The sequence below is a fragment of the Accipiter gentilis genome, chromosome 25 (genome assembly GCF_929443795.1).
Source record: "Accipiter gentilis chromosome 25, bAccGen1.1, whole genome shotgun sequence".
In the NCBI taxonomy this organism is placed as follows: Eukaryota; Metazoa; Chordata; class Aves; order Accipitriformes; family Accipitridae; genus Astur; species Astur gentilis.
The window spans coordinates 15159894-15184236 of record NC_064904.1 but is presented as its reverse complement, the minus strand read 5'-3'; the positions used below and the strand labels follow the sequence as shown (position 1 = coordinate 15184236).

The 24343-nt window shown below is 43.6% G+C and overlaps 1 protein-coding gene across 6 annotated transcripts in view; it reads left to right on the top strand.

The window, feature by feature from the left end:
* SYNE2 (spectrin repeat containing nuclear envelope protein 2) overlaps positions 1-24343 on the top strand; it is a 190278-nt gene that overhangs the window by 162779 nt on the left and 3156 nt on the right. For 4 of the 6 annotated variants that reach the window (XM_049828823.1, XM_049828819.1, XM_049828822.1 and 1 more), the window contains 14 exons: positions 7733-7895; positions 11495-11682; positions 11844-11994; positions 12473-12655; positions 13999-14136; positions 15044-15238; positions 16086-16368; positions 16724-16792; positions 17583-17719; positions 18642-18771; positions 19943-20154; positions 22795-22995; positions 23362-23490; positions 23998-24186. In XM_049828823.1, coding sequence (XP_049684780.1) covers positions 7733-7895; positions 11495-11682; positions 11844-11994; positions 12473-12655; positions 13999-14136; positions 15044-15238; positions 16086-16368; positions 16724-16792; positions 17583-17719; positions 18642-18771; positions 19943-20154; positions 22795-22995; positions 23362-23490; positions 23998-24186 — 2368 coding nt within the window. The remainder of the gene's footprint in view (positions 1-7732; positions 7896-11494; positions 11683-11843; positions 11995-12472; positions 12656-13998; positions 14137-15043; positions 15239-16085; positions 16369-16723; positions 16793-17582; positions 17720-18641; positions 18772-19942; positions 20155-22794; positions 22996-23361; positions 23491-23997; positions 24187-24343) is intronic. The other 2 variants (XM_049828821.1, XM_049828824.1) reach the window with 2 other exon arrangements.

Sequence of the window (24343 nt, the reverse complement as noted above, 5' to 3'; positions counted from 1 at the left end):
GCTTAGGTTGCAGTAAAATGGGAAGGAGTTGAAGCTCGCCAGTGATACCACCTTGTGCTGTGCAGGGGCTGCAGAGAGATTTTATTGGGGAGCTCCAGTGAGCTGCCATTCTGGTTTTCCCCTTCCTCCCTGCACCCTCGCTGTGGCTGGGCTGCCCCAATAGCCGCTCCAGCAGCAGCAGGCCCCAGCTTGGCAGGTATGGGGAGCGAGTAAGTTCATACCACCTCTCAGCTGGTCTCTCTATTTATTTTCTGCCACATTGCTTACCCTTTGGCAGGACAGACCATCGTGCACCACCTGATAGTGTGCAGTCCTACCCTGTCGCAACTGCGACCGGGCAGCCAAGTTCAAAGGTCTTTTTAAAATTGCTGCAGATGAGTATTGCATGGCAAGGGAAGCAAAGTATGCCGCAGTGAGGCCCCTGGGTAAACAATACAGCCATGTTCAGCAGAATTATACTGGTTTGTGGCAGTATCGCTGTAAAATCTCATTCTTGTAATTATTCTGGTGTGGGGAAAAAAAAAAATACTTGGGCGGTTGAAATCTCACTTGCAAAGTGCCTGCTTTCTTTCCATGTTCTTTGGGCTCCCTGTCCTTTAGGGATTACGCTTCTCTTCGGTGCAAAAGCTGTGACAGATTTCATTATCGTATCAGGCAGGATGGTTGGGCTTATTTTGGTTATGCAATGTGTGCTGAGGTGTGCCGGGAGCAGGGGGAGCTGGCAGTGCAGGGGGGGGCCCTGTCTTCTGTGCGTTGTCACCATTCCCAGTCTCTGCCTGTCAAGCTGGGAGGGTTATTTCCCTGTTTTCTGTCTCAGACCTACCATTTTGAATGCGTTTTTGAACCTTCCCGGGCCATAATCAGGTTAAACTGTTGAGGTGACTGGGTGTGATATCCCATGCAAATAACTGAAGCCTTCTCATGGTGAGTGGTGTCTTCCCAGGCACTTTTTATCCTGCCATATATTGAATGTGAGCAATTGGCAAGTCGATACAGGTCTGTGGAAGATTACCTGAATACTGAAAAACCTTTGATTTCAAAATCATTCCTTGCATTTTTGGTGGGATTATCATAACTTTTTTTTTTTTTTTTTTGTTCTGGTATTGGCTGGGTGGGGAGTGACTTTTAATCCAAGGTTCTCTGACTTCCACCATTTTTCCCACCGTGTGATCTCTGGCAGTCATAACACACAGAAATCATGACAGCGTGTTTTTCCACAAACAAATGATGCCATAAATGAAGATTAGGGGTTATTTTGTCCTCCAGCGTAACAGGCTACTTGCACTGGAGGCCTTCCGCCTGCACTGGAAGGTTAAAGAGAGGACAGGTTAGTGTGTGGGAGATTTAATTCGTACTTAAAATACCTGGGATATAATGGTAAAGGCGAGAAAAGAAGAATGCTGGGGAAGTAAGGATCCATCTGCGTGCGTGGTGCTTGTGCGTGGATGTACGTTTTCTGGGTTTTTTGGGTTCGCTTCAAACTGACTCTGCTGCATATCATCCGGGTCTGAGGCTCCAGTCCTTCTTTCACGCAAGAAATGAACACCGCGTCCACCTTTTTCGGTGCCGAAGCCTCCAGCCAGCAACCTTTTTGTCGCCAGCCGCGGGCAGCCGCTCGGCGTGCGCTTCTTGGCGTGCTAATTCTCGTGTGTCAGAATAAAGCTCTCATGGTTTTGTTCTGAGGAGGGATGCGGCCGTTTGCCAGGTAAAACACCAACCCAAAACGTCGGGGTTAAAAGTGGGGAGAGCTGTAGTGGCTCCTCAGCTCGGGGGTCGGGGAGGAGGACGAGGATGGGCGAACCTCCCCCCCCCCGCCCTACGCGGGATGCTAAAGCGGCGAATAAATAGGGCATCTGTGGAGGAGGGGTTTCCTCTTCCATGCCTGCCGCCGTCGCCCAGACGGTCCCCCTCGCAGCTTGGGATTTGCAAGCCGAGGAATGGTTTTTTCTCGCGAACCGTAAGTGCCATGTTGGTAAAAGCGGCAGCGGGTTCCGCGGGGCTGGGTTTTCTTCGAGCGGGCACCGCCGGCGCGGCGGGACCGGCCGGCCTGGGGCGGCGGGGGAAGGGCACCGCGGCGGCGATGCGCCAGCGGCTCCCCGCAAGAGTCGCCTTGGGCCAGTCGGAGGAGCGGGAGATGGGGCGCGTTAGCCCGAGGAACAGCGCCCAGGGGCCTCTCCTTTTATTAAAATCAGCTGCGTCTGGGGGTTTTGCACCCAAGGCGGCGGAGAGCCGCGGCAGCAACCTCTGGGACTCGCCGGCCGGGTAACGCGAGAAAAGCCGCCTCCGGCGCACCCGCCGCTGCCCTGCTCACCGTGCGAACACAACCCACCAACGCGGGGGATTCCTGTCATTGCCCCAGGGCCGGGAGCTGCACAGAGGAGCGTCCTTGCGTTCTGTACGAAGGCCTAAAATTTGCCTTTGACATCACCTCTGCAAATCGGGTCTTTTGTCCCTCACATGGTTAAGCTCGCCCTGCGACTTCCCGAACAAAGGTTTCCTGGCGTTGTGCATCTCATTTGCCTACCGGGTTGTAAACAATCTTATCAGCTGGCAGGGCAATTTCAGCTCCTCTTAGCTTAAAAATAAATTTATGTGGTATCTTTTTCTGATGACATTTGTGCTTGTGAAGGAGAGCTTGGAATATACATCCGGATGTTTTTCATTCCTTGACACTAAAATTTGAATGATCCTTACTACCCCCGTGTGAGCTTCCCTATACCTTTTCCTGCGGCATTTTGACAGCTAATGCAATGCAATTGGCAGGCATTTTGCAATTCTTTATGTTTGTGTGAACACGTTTCAGTCAACCCGAAAGTGCCTTCCACTGCTAGATACTTCCTGAGTGGGTACTACAGAATATTCTGTGTGTTAATGATTCAGCCTGAAAAAGCTTAATGGGTTTCTCTTGTAACCCAATGCTGGCAACTTCGCCGAGGTTATTAAGACCCAAATCCAATCTCGAGTCAGGTCAGTTGGTCCTTCTGTTCACTTTTGCAGCCGGCTTTTAGTTGTAATCTACTAGTTTTGTCCTTTTTCTGCCACTTCTATTTTGGTGTAAAGATTAAGACATTTAGAAACTGGCTTTGTTTGGCTTATCCCCAGCATCTTATGCGTGTGTCCAAGTGCTGTTTTGAATCAGGAAATCTTTTAAGCTGGGCCCTTTGCAAAGTACAAGAGATGTTTGAGTTTGCTGAGGTTTTTTAGATTAGTGGTGATATTTGTTGTCGGTTGGTTTTTTATAATTATTACTATTTTTTTTGCTTCCGGGGGCATGTTAAATGGTAGCAGGTGACTTCTCATTGGGAAGTGAACTATGGGTAGGTAGGCCTTTATTCAGTAAACAGTAAGTTTTGCCTGTTTGACCAAATTACTTGAGAATTACACTCTGTAGAGGAAGAATTGAATCAACAGTGGTGGCAGCCTTTTCTGTCTTCTTGGTAGCTGGGAGGAGCTCATTTCCTCTGCTGCACTTGAACTTTTATTGCTGTTAATTCACTGTGTGTTGGGTGATTGGTTACCTGGATGTGGGGGGAGCTTTTGCCCCCAGGTTTGGTGGCTTGCATCGTGCATTCCCACCCAGCTCCCAGGAGGCCTGTCTTTCCGGACGAATAAGTCCTCAGGATGCACCTCAAAAGAGTTGGAGGAATAAGTCCCTTCAGGACGCATCTCAAAAGAGTTCATGAGGTTTCTTTCATGCAAAGAGCAGGTAATTTGCAAGAATACTTGCAGTGTGCAGAAATGCATCTGAGAACGGTTGTTGCAAATGTAAGACTTTTATGGATGTAATTAGTCTATTTTACGTTTTTCTTTGAGCTGTAGCCAGAGAAATGGCAGTTGCCTGTGACTTCTGTGCAAGCAGAGGGTGCCCAAGGAGGATGCTCAAATTTTTCATCATTTCTCCTCTTTCTTCAGTGTAGAACCCTACACTTTCCTTAGGCTCTGTGTCTGCAGACTGCAACAAGAGCAGATCAGCCAATGTGAACATCTGGACAAGGCTGCCTTCCTAGTTACACACTGTGCTAATGTGAACTTCTGTTAGGTTTTTACTCTCTGGCTGTTTAGCTCCAGTTTAAGATTAATGACTTAGAGCATTAAGGGTGGTTAAATGACTGACAAATGCCATATTCTATCCAGAATATGTAACAGATTAAATTACTTAATTACAATGGTGTGTCTGTAATGGCAATTGCTAGAAAATAAATACAAGCTCACAGTACCACAGTGATGCTGTCTTTGAGACTGTTGCTTCTAGTAACACTAGGAGATAAAGACCCACAAATTTATGGTAATATCTGTAACTTGAATTTTAGAGTGATTTCTAAGCCAAAAGAATATTATTGGGATTCTAAACCTGTTGCTTTTTAAATTTACTGAATGTGCTGTCAGTCATAGAGACATTTATTTATAATCTAATATCCCTTGGTTTTGCTTTGGACTTGCATGGCTATATTCACCTACCTGTTATCCAATATGCAGACAGAAGAAAGTTGTCTTGCAACCCATGAATTTTTCTGTAATGCAACTTCAGGATGGGAAACAGGTGGATGCAGACAGAGAAGGGAGTACAGGGACGCAGAGATGGTAGTGAGCAGGACAGTAAGCTGTGGTCTCAGCAGGTCAGCCGTGGCATCAGGTGGTCCCAACAATGTCTATCTCTTGCAAGTTGTCAGAGAGACATTTCCAAAGCACTAGCGGGAATGTCACAGAATATGCAGAGAATAAATTGCCACTGGATATAGTCAGGGACAGTGCAGCGATCGAGCCTTGCTTTCCTCCCAACTGGCCTGAAGTCATGCAGAGTTAACAATGCAACAGCGCAGATGTTTGGCTTGGACTCTTCCTCAGGCCTGGCTCTTCTAGTGGTTCTTCCCTTTGGTGCTCAACACAGAGCCTATATTGTCCCATCTCTCCAGGGCAAAGGGTTCCCGAGGCACCTGTCTTTGGTGGGCCACGTGCCCTGAGGAGTCACAGGCCCTGCTGAGCATCATAACCAACTGGATTCAAATTGACTGGTGGGACAGAAGCAGGGAACAGAGTGGAGGAATAATTAAGTCTCCTGGGTAAATTACTGCTAGCCCATAATAGCACAAGAAAATGCTGTACAGTTACCGGAGTATGACATGTTCATTGAGTGCTACTTAATAGAAGCAGAACCAGGAGCAGAAAGATTTATATAGCAGCTGTTTGCTTGGGAGACAGATGCCTTCTGCATACAGGGTTGAACTTGGGAGCAGACCTCTGAAAAGAGCTTGTTAAGGAAAGCGAGAGCAGCTAAATGCTTTTGTCATCTGCTGGCTTCCTCTCTATCAGCCTCAGCAGTGGAAAGCATTGTCAGTGTAAAGGGGCAGAGGCATCTGCTTTGCACTTTACACCACTGTCTGTGGCTTTGTGGGTGCAAGGCAGGACCAAGGTGGAAAAGCGACTTGGGCCAAATCCTTCAGGCTGGCTTGCAGGGTTGCATCAACCAGACAAGACTAATTTTACATTTTGGAGAGTGCTGAGTTGCTAAATACCTGCCAGGAGTCCTAGTGTAGGACTGTGCTCTTCTCGCCCTCCTTGTCTAACAACCGAAAGTACTGCCCAGTCCTTTTGGGACAAGAGGTAGGGGAAGATGCTTCCCATGCTGCTAATCCATATGAGACCCCAAATTTGCTGGCCTTACTCTGTGCCTTCACAGTAACCAATAGGACTGAACAAAGCCAGCAGGATCATTCCCACATCTCCTCCATAAGTGCTTTGCCTTAAATCAAGTGTCTAGCTGACTTACGTATCCTCTTTGATTACCTTAAGGTTGCTTACAGAGTGGCATATGATTAGCTGTCCTGCATATCTTCTGTCATTGTATCATATGCTGCAACAGGCGACTGCAAAAGCCACTTGGTTACAGGCAGTTTGAACCCCTTTCCTCTAAAACTTGCTGGGATAGTGTGGCAGCAGGCAGGTCGGTGGGACAGGAAACTCGTTTTTCTTGCAAGGAGGGGCAGGTCCTTTGCATGAAGCCAGCATCCAGGTACCCTGTCAAGGACACTTCTGTCTTGGTGTAATCTGTCCCTACCTGCACTAGATGAGATTATAGCCCCCCCACCCTGCCCCAGTCCTAGCTCGCACAATGCTGGTGTTGCCAAGTAGGTTAGGGTTCCCCTCAGACCCCTCAACAGTCCCCTGCGTTTTGGGACATGCAGTGATCCCCTTGTGCATGCCGCCCTTCCAGTCCCAGCTGCTGGTTTTGTTCAGCTGGTAACAGTTCCTAGTCATGGTGGCTAATGAATGCGAAATGTTTTGGCCTTTTCATGATGCATACTTCAACTTTTTGCACTGCACTGCACTTAGATAATGAGGCTCATCTGGGTGGTTGCTAGACCAGGCAGTAACTTAAGGTTTAATTCAGAAATTTGCATTTTAGAAATCACATGCAAGGTCCAAAAATCCATTGCAAGGCACAGGGACAGAACTAGACATCAGAGGGATGCAAGCAGCCAGGAGGACAGCCCAGGGAAGCAATGCTGGCTAAGAAGTGGGTTCTCCCTAGGACAGGGGTGGAATCATTTCACCTGACTTTAGCATCTGCAGTGTTGATGTTTATACTACTGCAGGGTAGATCTCTGCAGTTCATGTAGAGAAATATGTGCTTTTTTGGTACAACTCATCTCATCTTGTGATCTGGATGTTTAAGACAGGTCTGATAGAAATCAGAATTTTTTCTTTTTTTCTCCGTTAACTACTAAGGTCTAGATGGCAAGCTCCGATATCAGTCTGAAGTCAGAAGAGATAAGTGTCACACAGGTGTTGGGCTTTTTAGTAATTTTTGTTGGGAATTGCAATAAATGAGAATTTCAAGGAAAGATTTGAGAGCATTGAGGTAGTTTAACAGATACTCCTCCCAACACATGGGGACAAATTTGCCAAAATGTACAAACATGCTACTTGGATAATTTGAGGGGCTGATAAGGGGTTTTGACATGGGAATATGCTGTAAAAGCTGGAAATACAGAAAAGTTTGTCTGCAGTTTGAGAGCTGTGCTACAAACAGCTGTAAGAAGAATAAATGGTCTTGATGGTTCATTTGCTTGTCTGCTGCACAACTCTCTGTAGCTGTTGGATATTCTCCCTCATCAGGATTGGTTTCTTTCATTTTCACCCACCAGGAAAGTCTGACACATCTCTGCACTCTTCAGTGTGTTGTTTAGAAGAGCTTTTAATGTCGTGGCGCTGTAAGTTCTACAGCGGCTGTTGTTCTGGCCTTCTCTCCTGTCAGCATTCATTTGCTTGGAGAGTTGGACCTGTGGTTTGGGCAAATTCTGCCTCTGTTGGTGGAGCAGTACCTTGCTGATTAGAGCGGGCCTGTTGGTTGCTAAAGACGACACTGAACATAATTCACAGCAGGAAAATCAGACCATAGTTTAACTGCAGCATGTTAGATACAAACTCCCACTTAGACAAATCTCCCAAGAACTGACTGAAGAGGTTACTAGCAGATGAATGAGACTACAAAAATTCACTCTGCTCATACAGTTTCATTAAAGAATTCACACAAGACCGTCCTGCAGCTGTAGAGCAGAGGCCTGCTGAGCCAATTTAGGTAGGTTTTGACTAAAACATGGCTCTGATTTACAGGCAACAGCTTGGTGTGACAGTAAGTGCTTCATAAAGCCATGCTGTCATCACCCTCTGCTAACATCATTTCCACTGATTGCAGATCTTTGTAACAAAATGTTCTTCCTGGTTTGCTTAGGGTGAAGAAACTGAAGGAAACATTTGCTTTTATACAACTATTGGACAAAAACATGAGTAACCTTCGCACCTGGTTGGCCCGGATTGAGTCTGAGCTTTCCAAGCCTGTTGTTTATGACATCTGTGATGACCAAGAAATCCAGAAGAGACTGGCAGAACAGCAGGTGGGAAATAGCAGCAGTCAGAGTAAATGAGCTAAAATGCTGCTGATTACAATTAGTCCTGGTTTAAAATCACCTGTTTCTTTTCTTTAGCAAGGCCTTCTAACTGTTTGCTTTTCATGGCATGTTCCTGCCAAGATGCATTACATGGAAAATTTTTATTTGCTTGCTGTAATTTCAGTATTGTGTTGACTTACCCCACTTCTCCCTTCCCCCCCTCCACCCAAGGAAAACATGCAAAATACAGACAAAAGCATTTTTACATTTGATAGTTTGCTCAGTTAAGTACAGCAGATTTCATAAGGGCTAGCCAGGGCACAGACAGTGGGCAAAATCCATGAGGATGACTTAGGCTGACAAGGCGTGAATGCCGGGTCTCCTGCAAACTGGCTGTGGCAGATCTGAGTGCTGTGATTTGATGTATTGCCCTCACTAGCTCAGTTCTTTTCCCCTCCTTGCAGACAGCAGAGCAAGCTTGGCAGAGAAGGATGTCTGAGCTTTGGAGGGTGGACTTGTGCAAACACACTTTTGACTGAGGCCTGATCCAGTAGGCAGGCTCTGAAGATCCCCCCAGGGTTGGGTGAGATGGTGCGTGAATCCTGCTGAGGCATAATTGTGAACCAACCTAGCACTGTTGGATGTTGGTTGAGTGCGTGTAGGCATTTATCCGAGACAGTGGCTTACCAGGGGGATCTTAAGAATCTATGCTAGTTTTAAGTGCTGGAGATGGCAAGGATCAGGCACAGCTGAATGTGCCAGCTATCCCAGCCATGTGGAAGTGTGAGATCAGTTGGGTAGTCTTGGAGTAAATTTCTCTCTCGAGCAGCCAGGAAAGGAAAAGGAACTTAACCAAAGCACAGACTTGCTGGTGGAGTCAGCCTTTGCTCAGGGCTGTGCTGTAAGTCTGCCCAGGTTCAAAGTGCCTCACTGGGAAGGCTGAGAAAGACCACAGCTGTCATCTGGCCTTTGTGTTAAACAAGGATATTTGCCCTAAAACTGAGGATCAAGAATAAAGCTGTTAAACATGGAAGCTTTATGGCGTCTGCCTTTAAGAACACCTAGGGGTGTTCTTCCCAACTTCTCTCTCTCTGGCTTCTGCTTTCATGTCTAAGGAAAGATCCCCAAGTGACCCAGACCCAAGGGCTGTGTTCTCTGCTCATTAATATGGCTTTCCATCCACTCAAGTCCCAGACATGGCAGGAAGGCGCAGCTCCTCTGCAACAGGAGCAGAGATGGCTCCCACCGACTCCACTGCAGGAGTTGGTCAAAGAACAGAAGCCTTGGCCCAGTGCCCCTTATGGTTTCATCTACCTTGTGACTGGTGATGTAAACAAGAAGGAAATATTTCTTCCCATCCAAATCTTTTGCATTCTCAAAGGCTTTGATAAATTGCCAGGCAGAGAAGAACGTAGGGCACAAAGGAATTGTGTCCAAACTATTTTTATTATGAGCATTCGAGCTTCAGCTCACTGTAAGAGCCATCATTTGCTGCTCAGAGCCACTTACTGCTTTGTTGTTTGGATTCTGTTTCAAACACAGACCTTTGGGTACCTCTAGGCTCCTTCTACTCTAACCTTTTAGCAGACTGAGTGTGAGAAGACTGTGCTGACTTAAAAGACCACAGTAAAAAAAAAAGCTTCTTTTGCCCTGCATTAGAGAAACCTTTATCTGAATGTGACAAGTAAAAAGATCTTTCTTGATTTTATCCGAACAATTATTTCAGCAAGAGCAGAATGATGCTAAGAAATGCCCTGCAGGCTTCTTTTATTTCACATCCATGACTGGAAAAGCTTTACCTGTTCAGTCTTGAATAATGACATTTAAAAGCATGGTGCATCCACAGAGATGTTTTGTGGCATGTTTGTTCAATTAAAGGATGAAGATATTAATTTTAAGATTTCAAAGCTGTTTCACTAATGCAGAACTCTAGCAGCGTATAGTCTGTTAAAGCTCTCTGGGCAACTCTGTGCAGAGTTGAAGGAAAAATACCTTTTTGGGTGCAACGTATGTTCCTGGCCCCGTTAGTTTATTGTGTTTGTCTCACCGTAATACATTCAGGTCATTTGGATGGAATCAAAGCTTGGAAAACAGCAAGGATTCTGCCTAGGGTTATTCCATGAACCAAGGCATGACCAAAAGTAATGAGATTGTGTCAGCAACGTTACCATAGTGCAGGTAGAGTGGATTTGTAATCTGTGGTCCAAATTCTCATTTTCACTAATACAGCTGAAAATCCACTGTAATTTAATGAATTCAGAAGAGTCTCTCCAGGTACCAGCCTACTCTCAGACGTAGAGCCTGTGTTAAAAAGATGCTGCTGCCTCTTGCTCGGAAGACAGCTGTGAATCCTTAATAAGCTGTCAAAAATTATGTTGAGTCTGCTTCTGGCAGTCTCTCATCTATATAAAGATTTTGGCTTCTACATTCCTTAAAGCTGTACATTACCACAAATTCCACAAGCCAAATTTTGACCATTTATGGCTCAGCCCTTCTTTGAGGTACCCATGTAACACCACTGAAGACTGCCAGTGCGTGATACTCAGCTCCTTGCAGCTTGTTGATTTCTGGGAAGATCTTCCTTCAATTCCTTTTGCATTTACTACAAACTGTGTCTGCTTTATGTTTTTTTTGTTTGTTTTGGTTTTGTAAGTCTAGAGCAAAACCAATTCTGCTTCATCTGTTCACTGAAATCAGTAATACCATTTAATGGGGGTTCCTGTTCACTGTTGTCAGTAAAATATTCATTTGTGTATGTTATTCTAGTGTTATTCAAGCAAAAGTCTCTGTATACTTCATTAGGAAAGCCAGAAACGGTTGAAAAAACGGAAATGTAGTGGACATTGACATTTCATTAATATTTACAGTTGGTAGCCTTGTACAGAGCTGCCTTTTCAATAAGAAATATTTAGATAAGGCTTTCTTTTTCTGTTATTTAATTACATTGACTTTAGCAGTAGTTGTAGGTCCGGAATGAGAGGCCAGACTGTGATGGAGATGGAGGCTATGGAGAGGAAACCTGTAGTGTAGATTAGACAAAGGGTCTTTGCCAGACCCTTTAAAATAGTCTGTTAAAACAGGAGCTCTACAAGAGGAAATAAGAAAAGTAGTGTAACACCAGCTACTTGTGTGCTGGGTTTCTGTGTTTCATGATACCAGCCTGTGATCATATAGTCACTAAAGTACATGAACTGTACTACAAGTTCCCTGTCAATTCTTACAGTGTAGTAAGCTGATATGAGACACTGTCATCTTGTACTGTCAAAATCAATAAGTACGTGTTTATGGTACGGTAAACACAGTAGTGTATGTGTAAGGTTTGGATTTTGAATGCACATTAAAACTGTCCAGACTGTTAATGAGAAGATGAGTTTTCACTGAGATACCAAAGCTGGACAATCCCTTTTTGCATGGCAGTTCTGTCCTGACGTATCAGCCTGTGCTCTGCACGGCTCATCCTGCAAGTCTGTTTTCTAAAGCTAAATAAGCTTTTCCTGACACACAAATTGCTCTTTCCCCATCCTCTGCAGCATTTTGAAAGGGTATGTCTGAAGTCTAGCCGCATGTGTTTCCTTCTACTGAAGCTATTCTTTTGCCAATGGCAGGATCTGCAGCGAGACATAGAGCAACACACTGCAGGGGTGGAATCTGTCTTTAATATTTGTGAAGTCCTGCTACACGATTCAGATGCGTGTGCTAATGAGACAGAGTGTGACTCCATCCAGCAGACTACCAGGAGTTTGGACAGACGGTGGAGAAACATTTGCGCCATGTCTATGGAAAGGCGAATGAAGTAAGTGTCTTATTCTTACCCCTCCTAAAGAAGCCTGTGTCAGCATTTTGGAGAAACACTGTAGCTTTTGCCACAAGCTGCATTTTGAAAAAGAAAAAAAAAATCCAAAATTAATAATTAGCTTGTGATAAAACCTTTCCATTTTTGCATCTCCCTCTCAGAATTGAGGAGACCTGGCGCCTATGGCAGAGGTTTTTGGACGACTACTCTCGCTTTGAAGATTGGCTAAAATCATCTGAAAGGACAGCGGCTAAGCCTAATTCTTCAGAGGTTTTGTACACACATGCAAAGGAGGAGCTGAAGAAATTTGAGGTGAACTTTTTCACTTTATGCTCAGCGGCAGGCTGAATGGTCAGACCGCTAAATACTTACTGTCTGTGTGAAATGCCTGGATCACTGGAAGACACCAGTTTGACAAGGGTGGTATAGAGAACATAAATAATCTGGCCAGTGTGTGGCTGCTAGGTATCTCGCTGATTTGTTTGTCTCCAGAATTTTTTTAATGTGGAGAACGCAATGCTCTGAACTGACAAGATCCTGCTTATAAGTTAAAGATAGGCAGGAGACCTTTGTGGGTTGATTTCTTTTTTTTCTTCCTTTTCCTAATGAGCTAAGTCTGAGCAGATTATTTAAAATATATGTCTTTCTCTGGATTTAATTTTGCAGTTGGAAGGTCTGTTTTTAAGGGGAGGGCATCATCATCATCATCGTCATCTCTCTTGACAGATAGTATCATCTGGATCCTTTCTCTTATCTGCAAGGGAACTGAGTTCCTTGATTTGCCTTGCAGGCATTCCAACGGCAAATTCATGAACGACTCACTCAGTTGGAGCTGATCAATAAGCAGTACAGGCGCCTTGCCCGCGAGAACCGCACGGACTCAGCCAGCAAGTTGAAGCAGATGGTACACGAAGGCAACCAGCGCTGGGATAATCTCCAGAAACGAGTCGCTGCCATTCTGAGGAGACTCAAGGTAATTGCATGGTGAGGTGAGAGAATGAGAGGAGCACTTACAAGTTTCTGTAGGAATTACCCCAGGGCAAAACGCATACTGGAGCAACTATCTTGTGTTGGTTTGTGTCTTGAGTCACCAGTGTAGGAGAGCAGCTCTGGAAAGGTCACCAAGTACATGGCATAAACATGTCCTTGGTAGATGGCTTCTTGGTAGTTAAAGAAGGATAACGGAAGAATGAGTGCAAATTTTGGAAGATGTGTTGCAAGCCTCACTGCTCCTATCCCACTCTCCTCCACCCTTGTCATGGGTGGATGCATTCATGCACTTGCAGGTTTTCATAAAAAAGAGGCAGAGAGACAGAAGGGTCCCAGTGCAGGTGTGGTTTGGAGTTTACAACACAGCTCTAATTCATGCCAACTTATGATTCACCTACAAGGCTTTAAACATGGAGATGTGATGGAGAGGCATGCTGCTGTCACCAGCTCCTGCTGTGCTGTCTGCCTGATGGAGGAATGTTGTCAAAGAATGTATTTGTGACACTTCAAATAAGTGTCCTGCTTGTCAAATTAAACTGATCTCTGGGCAGATATTCTGTGCTGTGCCCTGGGGGAAACTTGTCACTGCCTGATTTTTAAATACAGCAGTGCTGCAAGCAGTTGACAGGGAAAACTATTAGATCCCCAAAGTCCGTGGATGAGGCTGTGAGAGTGCTGATGGGGTTTGATCTGTGCAGTTAGGAGGTGTTGCGTTTGGGATGTTATATGATCTCCTTCCTGAAGGTTAAATCCACCAAGGAGAACTGGGGCACTGCAAGCTGCATGTCTGTTAGCAGCTTCTGTGGGAGATGGCCTCAGAAAGAGCTCCTCCTGGCTTCCATGCCAAATGATGCATTAATTACACTGGCATGGTCATCCATGATCCAGCTTCTCCATTGTTTTACTGATTTTAATGTCATAGTTTTAATTACTTTAGAGATGGGGCTTGCTTCTTTTGTCTGTTTGTTTTCTAAATTTAGAACAAATTGGCTGTTAAACCTGAGTACGAGTAACTGTTACACAGGTATAATGATGTGGGAGAAGGTATACAGTGTAGAAGCAAGAATATAATTTTATAGAAGCATCTTGCACTTCTGAAGCTTTATTCCCTCTCCCATATGAACAGTGTACTAATGTAGGACACTTTGTTCCAGCATCGCTACAGGAAGGGGACCATTTTTATACATGGCATGCTGCCATTTGTGCCCTGAAGGCCTTTAAGGTGAACAGTAGTTTTGAACCAAAACACTGTTTTCAGAGGGCTCCTGTGACCATCTTTTTTAGTAGCTGAAGTCTTGTAACACTGGCTCCCTTCTTCCTATTCAGCACTTCACCAATCGGAGAGATGAGTTTGAGGGGACGAGGGAAAGCATCCTTGTTTGGCTCACGGAAATGGACCTCCAGCTGACAAACGTGGAACACTTCTCAAAAAGTAACTTTGATGACAAAATGCGCCAATTAAATGTACGTATCCTTAAAGCAGTTGTTTAATATAGCCCAGCTGATCCTGTTGGGCTATCCTCTCTTGACAGAATCATTTACTTTTCTGGAGCTTCACAATAGCCAACGGATCTCTGTAGGGCTATATTTGTTTTAAGACACCAGTAAATTGATAAGACTTATCCTCTGAAGCAAGATTAAACTGTCCAGTATTTAAATTCAGATTCAGTGTTAAAGCTCAGTTCTATCCTGCCATTTTCTTCTAACACCAAGTGTCAGTGACAGTGATACCTGGCCTGGAAAGGAGCACATGCAGGTTAAACAGAAAAAGCTACATTCCTAAATTCAGGCAGGTTTTTTTCTGGTGAGAATTTTTTTTTTAATTGGCCTTGAGGCAGCCTTTCTCCTCTGAGTCCGTTGTTTATAGCTGAGACTTTAAAACAGAAATAAGACAGCAGGTGTGTGCAATGATTCTAAAGAACATACTAGTTCTTTGCTACCTGCTCATATGCTTGTTTCTCCTTTCTCCCTGCACAGTTAGTTGTTTTGGGATGTAGATTTACTGTTGTGTAGGCTGGAGGCCCAACCAGCCAAACAAACCTCTTTGCTTCTGAGGAAAAGATTGTGTGTACCCAACAGAAAAATAAACTCTGATTAGATGAACTCCCATCGTGATGCCCTGCAGGCTCAGGACACTGCAGTCATACTGATGTACACATGGGTGGTAAATGCCACTTCATTTGCAACTCTAATCCTGCTAATAAAACAAACATGTGGACCTCTTGAGTAAAAAGGTATTTGCCAAATGAAACTAGACAACAATGTTAAGTACTACTTTTCTTTCACTACAGTGAGTGAGAAAAGAAGGACAAACCTTAGGCTAGAAAGGGGTATTGCAGAAGTAATTATTTTTCTTCTATGTTCCAAATAGGGTTTCCAGCAGGAAATAACACTAAACACCAATAAGATTGATCAGCTTATCGTTTTTGGGGAGCAGTTGATTCAGAAAAGTGAACCTTTGGATGCTACCCTGATTGAAGACGAATTGGAAGAACTTCATCGATACTGTCAGGAAGTGTTTGGGCGAGTTGCCCGGTTCCATCAAAGACTGACCTCAAGGCATCCTGTAAGAAGCAACAGTTGTTTTAATGCTTTGGCCAGATTTTGGTGTTTGAACTGCAATCCTCATTGCTTATCCCTAGCACCTTGACTGAGTGGCTTGAGCTCAAAGGGGAACTCCTCAGTAGTTGTGCCAGCTTTGCTAAATCTTTGTCACCAGTTTTGTCTCCTCACGCCTCTCCTGTTGGGACTACATCTGCAGAATCAGGATAATAGCATGGAAGTAATTCACAGGGTTAATATTTAGATAGTATCGGTTTGAGGGCTTCAAAAGGTTTTTTGGTGGTTTTAATATCACTTTGCTTTCTTTAATTTCAATAACATGCTTAGAATATCTCTTTATGGACTTGTTTGTTAGGCTCCATCTGTCCACTTTCTTGTGAGAACCTTGAATGAGGAACAGCACACTCTTTACTTTTCACTGGGAGCATTTAGATGATTCTCAGTTTGCTTTGGCTCAAAAAGAAAGTACATCTATTAGAAAGCCAGGTGGAGGAGGTAACATGAACATCTATGAGTAGCTGTTCACCCCTGTCTGAGCATGATTTCATTGCTGGCCTGTGCAATCAGTTTGGAACTGGGTACCCCTCCCTGCAAACTAGAGAGAGGAGATGTGGTGGTGGTTGAGTGTCTTGAAAGAGGGGAGGTAGCTGCTGATGTGAGGATTGTTTTGGCAAAAGAGGAAGAAGGCGGAAATGGTGCTTCCCTTTAATTTTACGCACATGGTCTTCAATTACTGCAGCTGACTGCAAAACAGTCCCCAATAGTACTGTGTGGCTCAATCATTAGCTCATTAAGCACTGTAGATCTATTATAAATCTTACTAATATGCAATAATTGTAATTTATTTTTAGGGATTGGACGATGAAAAAGAGACCTCTGAAAACGAGACAGATCCAGAAGACTCCAGAGAAATCCAGAATGATCCCTGGCATAAGAAAGCTATCAGTGAGGGGCCCTCTTCAACACAGTCCCTTTGCCACCTTATGCCCCCTACTCAAGGTCATGAAAGATCAGGCTGTGAAACCCCTGTCAGTGTTGACTCCATCCCACTAGAGTGGGATCACACAGGTGATGTGGGAGGTTCTTCCTCTCACGAAGACGAAGAAGAAGCAACATACTACAGTGCTCTGTCAGGTGAGAACCAATTGCCAGCTGTTTGTTTTGGCATGGACAACTGCAGGATGTCCCTGCGTGGGAAGGGAGGGGGAATGAGGTCTTGCTCCCACGTTGCTGGTTGGTTTTCAAGTACTATTAACAGATGTGAGCAGTCTCATCTCTTAGGTAGCTTGATGAAGGGAATGGTATTGTCTAAACCAGCTTATATTTTCAGAAACATAAGGTTTTTAGAAACCTTACCTTTTAAGAATGTTTGAAAATAGTACCAACAACTTATTTTGTTCTTTGTCTTTGCTGTCCCTCATTGTTTCAGTTGTTTTTAATAGTTGGAAAATATTGAATAGTGAGGAAAATGACATTATTCTTTTTTCAGATGTAGAAATCACTGAAAATCCTGAGGCATATCTTAAAATGACCACAAAAACTTTGAAAGCATCTTCTGGTAGGCACCTGCTAATGCATGTGTCTGAACATGGCAATCTCCCTGTGCTGCACGCTATATTCCTCAACCTCTCTCATATGTAATGTCTGACTTCCTGCCTTGTGTGGACACCATGTGTCATCCTGTCATGGTGTTCTTACGCTGCAGTATTCACATGTACATTACAAAGCAGTCAAGAACATACCATTTAGATTTTGCCTGGTAAATGCCAAGGTGGTTAATGTGCGTTTCATTGTATTGATCCAAAGTCTTTTGGTACTTTCTTGGTGGTTTGCTCTGGGTAGTATCACTTTTTTGGTTGTTTCTGATTTTGATTGCATAATTACTGAAGGCAGTAGTTCCAACTCTGCAAGTATTTTTTGTTTGTGCATGACAGAACAGTCTGTGTCCTGTCTGTTAAATCCAGAACAAGTGTTATCGGGACATGTCTGTATTTGTCCCTACTGAAATGCGTTGCAGATGTGTGATAGTGTTGTTGGGATGCAAACTTTCCAAAACCACAGTGCAGCCTTTTTCTTTTATTTTTTGAATACTCATACTTGTATTCAAGCATTTTCCAGAAGAAAACAGAATGTCCCATAACTGCATGGCTCTCATCTCATTACCTTTGAAACACAATGTTTTGCAAATGTGCATGCTTTGCAAGGAAAGCTGCAAAACTGTCATTTTTATGCCATAACTTGATGCCATTTTATTCAGAGCGCTTTCTAACTTAATACAAAGCAACAGCTTCCTTGTGGAGATAGAGTTTTGCACTCATGGCATATGGTTTTGGTATTATTTGTTTCAGGAAAGCCTGTCTCAGAAGCTCATACTTGGCATTCTCCAGATAGCCCAGTCTGCAGAAAACACCGATACAATCAGGCAGAGATGGTTGGAAATGCGTTGTCTGGTCCAGAGACAAGTACTCCGTATAAACCAGACTATGTGAGTTGGAGAATCTGTGGGCACTGAACCTGTACTACACAGTCTGTTGTTCCTGTATAAATCCGTCCTCTTCCTTCCTCCAGCATCAAGGAAAAGATTAGTCACAGGGGGAATGTTCACTTAATGCAAACTTAGACATTACTTTTGGTGTCTCAGGTAACCAGTGAGAGTCTCTATCCACTGGCTAGAAAAGCCTCCTTAAAGCAATTCAGAAGAATCATGTTAGGCTCCTGATCAGAGTCAGTGTCTGAAAGAACTTACTTCCTCTGTTGTCATAGGACAAGTCTAGGAGAATTTAAAGCCCCCAAGGAGAGGATGTAAATACCCTCCCTTTACACCTACTGACATATCTTCCTTTCTTAAGTAGACCAATTTGAAGGGTCCTTTTCTAGCATGCAACCCACCATTTAATCTGCTTCTGGGCACTAAAAAATGTTGCCAAAATGGGTATTGTTCACTGGTACTTCAGCCTTGGTGACTGGTTGCCAGCCATGGCTTTGCCAGCACCTGCCAGGCTCAGTGGATCTGGACCAGTTGTCAGCACTCTTCCAGGCACAAGATTGCACTGGTATCTGGCTGCTTTTGTCATCATTAATCCAGTCTTAGAGCCTTTGAGTCAATATTGCCAAGACCCAGAATCCAACAAAAATCCTCAGCGAATGTACATTGTCTGATACATGTAGTGCAAAAGCAATTAATTTGCCATGTCCAGTCTTGTAATAATTAGTGTCACTATAGTATGTGTTTACTGAGAAGGCACAGAGAGCCAGCGTAAACTGTTAGCAAAGATGCAGAAGCCCAGTGCTAAATCTCACATGCAAGAGCTCAGTGGCAGTCCAGCCACCCCAAAGTAACACAAATAAAGTTTGACCTTTGATGGCTTGTTACCCTGCAGGGCTCACCCACCAAAATGTCATTCCAGGTGAAGCAGCTCAGCTCTGCAAGCACCAGCAGCATCAACAAGGAGAAAATTACATCCACTAACATGAGCGATGAAGAACCGCAAGACGACCAAGAGCTTGTGAATATAGCAGCTGCAGAGAAACAGCCAGGTACAGAGCATTAGGAGTGGCTTTGGTGCAGTGGTGTTTGTCCTGTTACTCTGGGGGCGACAAAGCAGAGACGGTACAAAGGCAGCGCATTTGCCTTGGGAACAAAACAGACGTAAACTGCTATTCTCTAAATGAATGTATTTTGCTAAGGTTTGCTGAGCTGCCTTCTCACCTGGTACTGTCCAACCCATGTTTGCTGTTCTAAGCTTTTACATTTTTTGCCAGAATCGAGATATTTATCACTCATAATATCCTTCTGTCTCTTTGCTGGTTGGAATGAATGGGAACAATTTCACTTTTGTGCGATACTGAATACTTTAGAGATGTTTAATCAGATTTCAAACCAAAGAACTGTGTGTCTGTCTAAAATAAGATGGCTGTAGTTCATTTTCTCGGTTATTGGTACTCCATATAACAAGATGCTACTGCTCCCATTTACAGAAATGTTTTGTCAAAGCTATGTCTTCTGTTCTTCACTGTCTTGACTGTGGTCCTTTCTTCCAAATAGGCCAACAAGCTGGTTCTTTTAACCTTTTAGGACCTCATTCCTGGTTCCAGGTGCTTGAGATTGTAATAACACATCTGTACTGCAATCACAAAAACGGATCAAGTGATAAAAAGAAGACTGCAGCTATATGTACCATCTTACCTAGTTTATGTCTCTGGTGTCACAAATGGACCAGGGTTGAGTCCCATACATGGGATGAACAGGAAAATCTCTGAGAAGGGCTTGGATGTGCTTCCAGAAATAGTGTTAGTGATCACACAGGTGGCATCTCCATCTCCTTTAGCACTGAATTGATGAAACATAAATCCAGGTCCTAACTTCTGGATCATACTTTGTCCCATTGATGAACTTTGGTGTCTACCAAATCACAGCTGGGCTCATTGAATTCCGTCTCCTTAGATTTGCTCTGTTTTTCCAAGGGAATTAAAACATCTTCAATTACTGTGATTAGCATTTCTATGTGGATAACTTGAAAAGTAATATGAAACGTAGAGACTGTAGAATCGCAAGAAAAAGATGTGATTGGATAACAGTAGTACGTGGTAGCAGTTATTTGGCCTTGCGTAGATTGGAGAATAATTTACTTGTAAAACTCTTTGCATCTCTTTTACACACTCTTCACCTTACTGAAGATTTAAACATTTGTTGTTCTATAATTTGTAGGCATTATTGATAGGTGGGAGCTCATCCAAGCTCAAGACCTCAGAAATAAACTGAGGATTAAACAGAAATTGCAGCAGTGGCAGCAGCTGAACTCAGATCTCAGTGATGTCTCTGCTTGGCTTGATAAAACCGAAGAAGAGCTGGAAGAGCTGCAAAAAGTGAAACCTCCAACCACCGTGCAGGCATTGGAACAAAGAGTCAAGAAATTGAAAGTAAGTTAGGGAATACTGAGAAGTGGGATTTCAAGATGCTGATGCTCTTTATCATTCTCTTTGTGCACTTAGGTTTTGTCGGCAGCATGAATAACAATGTGTGTATGCAGACAGAAGAGCTAAGCTGTTTTCAGCTAAGAGGACTAAAGAGGGTAGCTAAGCAAGGTGCTTCTGTCTTCATATGCAGAGATTTGCAGGCAATATGCCTGGGTACAACAGGCAGCCAGGCTGAAATGAAAAAACCTCCCTTTCTGTTTCCTTGCAGAGACACTTTATTCTCTCTCAAACAAAACATTCAGCCCCAAACTTCTCTTTTTAGGCCTTTTGGTTTAGAAAACAAACATAGAAAAAAGCTAAATAATGAAGGCTTAGACTCCCCACATGCCTAGGGTCAGGCCTTGTTTTGGCGGTTGGGTATTCTAAGCAGTGATAGCATCATTTTTTCCTTTTTCAAATTAGCCGGGTCTACAGGCTGCAGTGTCTAGGCTGATTTTTTTTTATTTGAATTAAAGGGCGAGTGGAGGGGTCTAGCTCCAACAAGGAGACTGCTCCAAAGATCTGCTCTAAATCTGTGGGTTTTAGCAATATGGTGTTTGCAAAAAATCTTAGCTCTAAATAGCACCTTGTCCAATGGTTGAAAGGTACATCCTTTCAAAATGTGCAGTTGCATTTTTTCGCTTATCAAATGCAGATTTCTCATCGAATAGAATGTATTAGTTAAAAACAAGAAACAAATTCAGTCTCTGCTAATCTTCAGCCAAGTAATAGACCAGTTAGAGAGACACTAACATGGACATTTATCAGCATGTGTGGTCATGTTATGTTGCCTGCTATGACTCTCAGCTTCCATAAATGAGGACTAACTGAGGTCTGCAAGTTGAAGCAGGCGGTTACCAGGGTACCTGTAAGTGCTATTTCTCTAGGACTTAGGTAGCAAAATGCTGCAGGTTGAACTTGGGAAGCAAGTGTTCCTAACACTTGTGGGAGCGCAAAATGCCTGTGTGCTCACCCTTCTGCCAGCAGCCTCGTGTGGAGTCACCCAAATCCTGAGGCTACTGGTCAGTTTGGTGTCACACAAGGGATGATGCTCACAAACAAGACAATGCAGGACAGAGGAGTGATTTCTTAGTCATGTTGAGAGTATGCTTAAGCCTAAGCATCCCTGAGTATTCATTAGGCCAGGGAGAATGACTGCACGCCAGTGTGTGATTCCAGTAAGAACGACTCTCATTCCATCAGCCGATCTGGCTTAGGCACCAAGCGCTAGGAAAGGTTTGGTGATACCTCATGAGTGGAGGGAGGTGCTTCCCTTCAGGCTGGAGTTGGGTGTCTGACCTCTTCAAGGAGCAGAGCTTCACTTCTCCTTCTCTCTTCTGCATTTTCTCAAGAGGAGTCTAGCTGGTTGTAAATCCCCTTTTCAGGCAGCTTGGCTTTCTATGGGTGTCTAAAAGAGCCAGCACACTCTAAGACATTAATTTCTTGAGATGTCAGGACATCCCAATTGCCCTTGCTAAGGATAAAGTATGTCTGGCTGCAGACTGGCTTACTGGTGTTTAGAATTCTGTGATGGACCGTTTGTATTGTTTGATACTGAAAGAAACTTTGTTGCTTGAAGGAGGGAGACAGCGTTCTTTGTTGGGCAAAATGTAATTTAGACCAGTGTTTTTCAACAAGTGGGACGCAGATCTTGAGAATATATAGATTGACACTCTTAGTTACAAAGGCTGCTAAGAAAAGCAATCTGAGCTCTGCTGATTGCAGGAATCATCCTGCAGCTTTTACTTTTCTACTGTGAGAGCCCACAACTTGAAAAAGACTGAGTACCCTTGATTCAAACTGTAAATTCTTGAGGTACAAAGTATTGTTTGGCATTCATTTTTTTGAAAAACCTTCAAAAATATGGGCTCTACCTTAACATAAAGGTAACTAGATGATACAGCCATGACTTGGCAAATTCCATATTGTTTCCCCCTGCAATTTTAAGGGAGAGGAGGAAAGCAGGCAGGACTGCCATTCAGGGGGACCTTGGCAAGTCAGAGGAATGGGCTGACAGAAGCTCTGACTAGAGAGAAGAAAAAGAATTTCTCACAATGGGGTGGCCTGGTGTGGAACCAGGGGCCCAAAGCAGATGGGGAATCTCTATACTGTGAGACACTCAAAATTTGACTGGATGATGCCCTGAGCAGCCTACTCTGACTTTGAAGTTGGCCCTACTTAGAGCAGGAGGATGGAGTACAGACCTCCAGATGTCCCTTTCAGCATTATTCTAGGATTCTGAGGCAGCAAAACCTTTATAAATCAAGAGGAAATACCATGTGATGACCTAGGAAATTTTGTCCAAATGTCATGGAAAGAGGCAGCTCAGAGGAATGAAGGGCAGATGTGGATTAAGCCATAATGTCTGTGACTTAGGGAGAAGCACATGCCCAGCCAGATTTGTTTTGTTCAAAGTGAAGGTTTTGGCTTTAAAATAACATAAAAAAAGGCCACCTACCTTACTGCTAAGGAGCATGTTATCTGAAAAGCCACCAGATTCAGCTTTCCCCAATACCTGTGACTCTTTTGAGGGTGTAGTTTTATTGTAAATAAACAACATTTTTTCATCACTCATAGAAGCTCCTAATCCTCTTTTTCTACTAGGACATGCTTAAAGCATTTGATAACTACAAGGCAGTGGTGCTTTCCATTAACCTGAGCAGCAAAGAATTCCAGAAAGCGGATAGCACGGAGTTCAAAGAGCTTCAGAACAGGCTTCGGAAGGTGAACTTGCATTGGGAGAAAGCAACTCATGCATTGGACAACTGGAGGAAAGGTTTACAACAAGCCCTACTGCATTGCCAGGTGCATACCACATGCCAGCTTATAAGGGAAGACTCCTCTTTAGGGTGCTACTGAGGGGTAGATAAGGGGAGAGGGCAGGGGGGTAATTCCTGCACATCGGTGGAATGGTTGCTCAGAATCCAGGATACTTAATTTTCTTATAAACTTGACTCTGTTGGGTTTAAAGGGTTTGGTAAAAATATCTTTGAACTGTATAATACCCTTTTATTACATAGGTGGAATAGTTTAACTAGGTTCTAGTAGCCTCACTAATAGTGACTTTGCTCTATCTTATCTGGGCTGGTCATTTTGTTTGTAGGCAAAGCCAGGTGAAAGCACTGCAGAAGTGGTTTTTTTCTCTTATGTGCAAATCTTGTATTTCTCTAGGACTTCCATGATCAGAGCCAAAAACTAATCCTGTGGTTAGCAAGTGCTGATAGCCGAAGGAATGAAGGACAAATCACAGATCCAAATGCTGACCTCAATACAATACTGGAATGCCAAAAGGAGCTAATGGTAAGTGTAGTCTTAACTACAGCACCTCAGCTCTTCCAGTGAGTCAGTAGCGCTCACCACAAAATCAAGAGCAGTATTTTTATTTCTCAAGATGTCTGCAGCCTGTCCTTGAACCTGCTGTATTCAGACAGGTGGCTGGTTTCTGAAGTGGTCTAAAGGATTGCCTATATGAGGCATTTTTTCCGTAATTACGCATCATAATTAAGTTCTTATGAGCAGTCTGTATGCTGGAGTAAGACTTCCAATTTCCAAGATTTAATGTCTTTTTCATATAGATTAATTACTGCTAGAATGATTTCTAAATGTTAGTTCAAGCAGGTACAACCAGTCTCTTAATGGAGAACTTAATTTCATATGTAGCTGTAATAGCCATTCCTTTGTATTGCGGATTCTCAGGCAGGTTGAGTTGTTCTTTAAAGCCTTCCAGAGTTCTTCCTTTCATGAGAACATCCTTAAAGTTGAGAGTAAGTCTGTTGCACTGTTTTTTGTTTGTTTGTTTGTTCTAAGCAACTGGAGAAAGAGCTGCTGGAACAACAGCTTAAAGTAAACTCGCTTCAAGAACTCACTGCTTACCTGCTGCTTAAATCAGATGGTGATTACGTTGAAGCTGATGAGAAGGTCCATGTAATTGGAAAGAAACTGAAACAGCTTATTGAACAAGTTTCAAATGACTTAAAAACAATACAAGGAAATCTGGTGAGTCAGAGTTTAAATAGTTGTTCATGGATCTTTCTCACTGAAAAGTAGTAATATACTAAGAGTAAAGGTATTTATAAAAGATTGACTTAAAACTTAAGTACTTCCACCTTCATAAGCTGAAAAAAGAACAGTTAAGGCTGGCTACAGGAAAAAC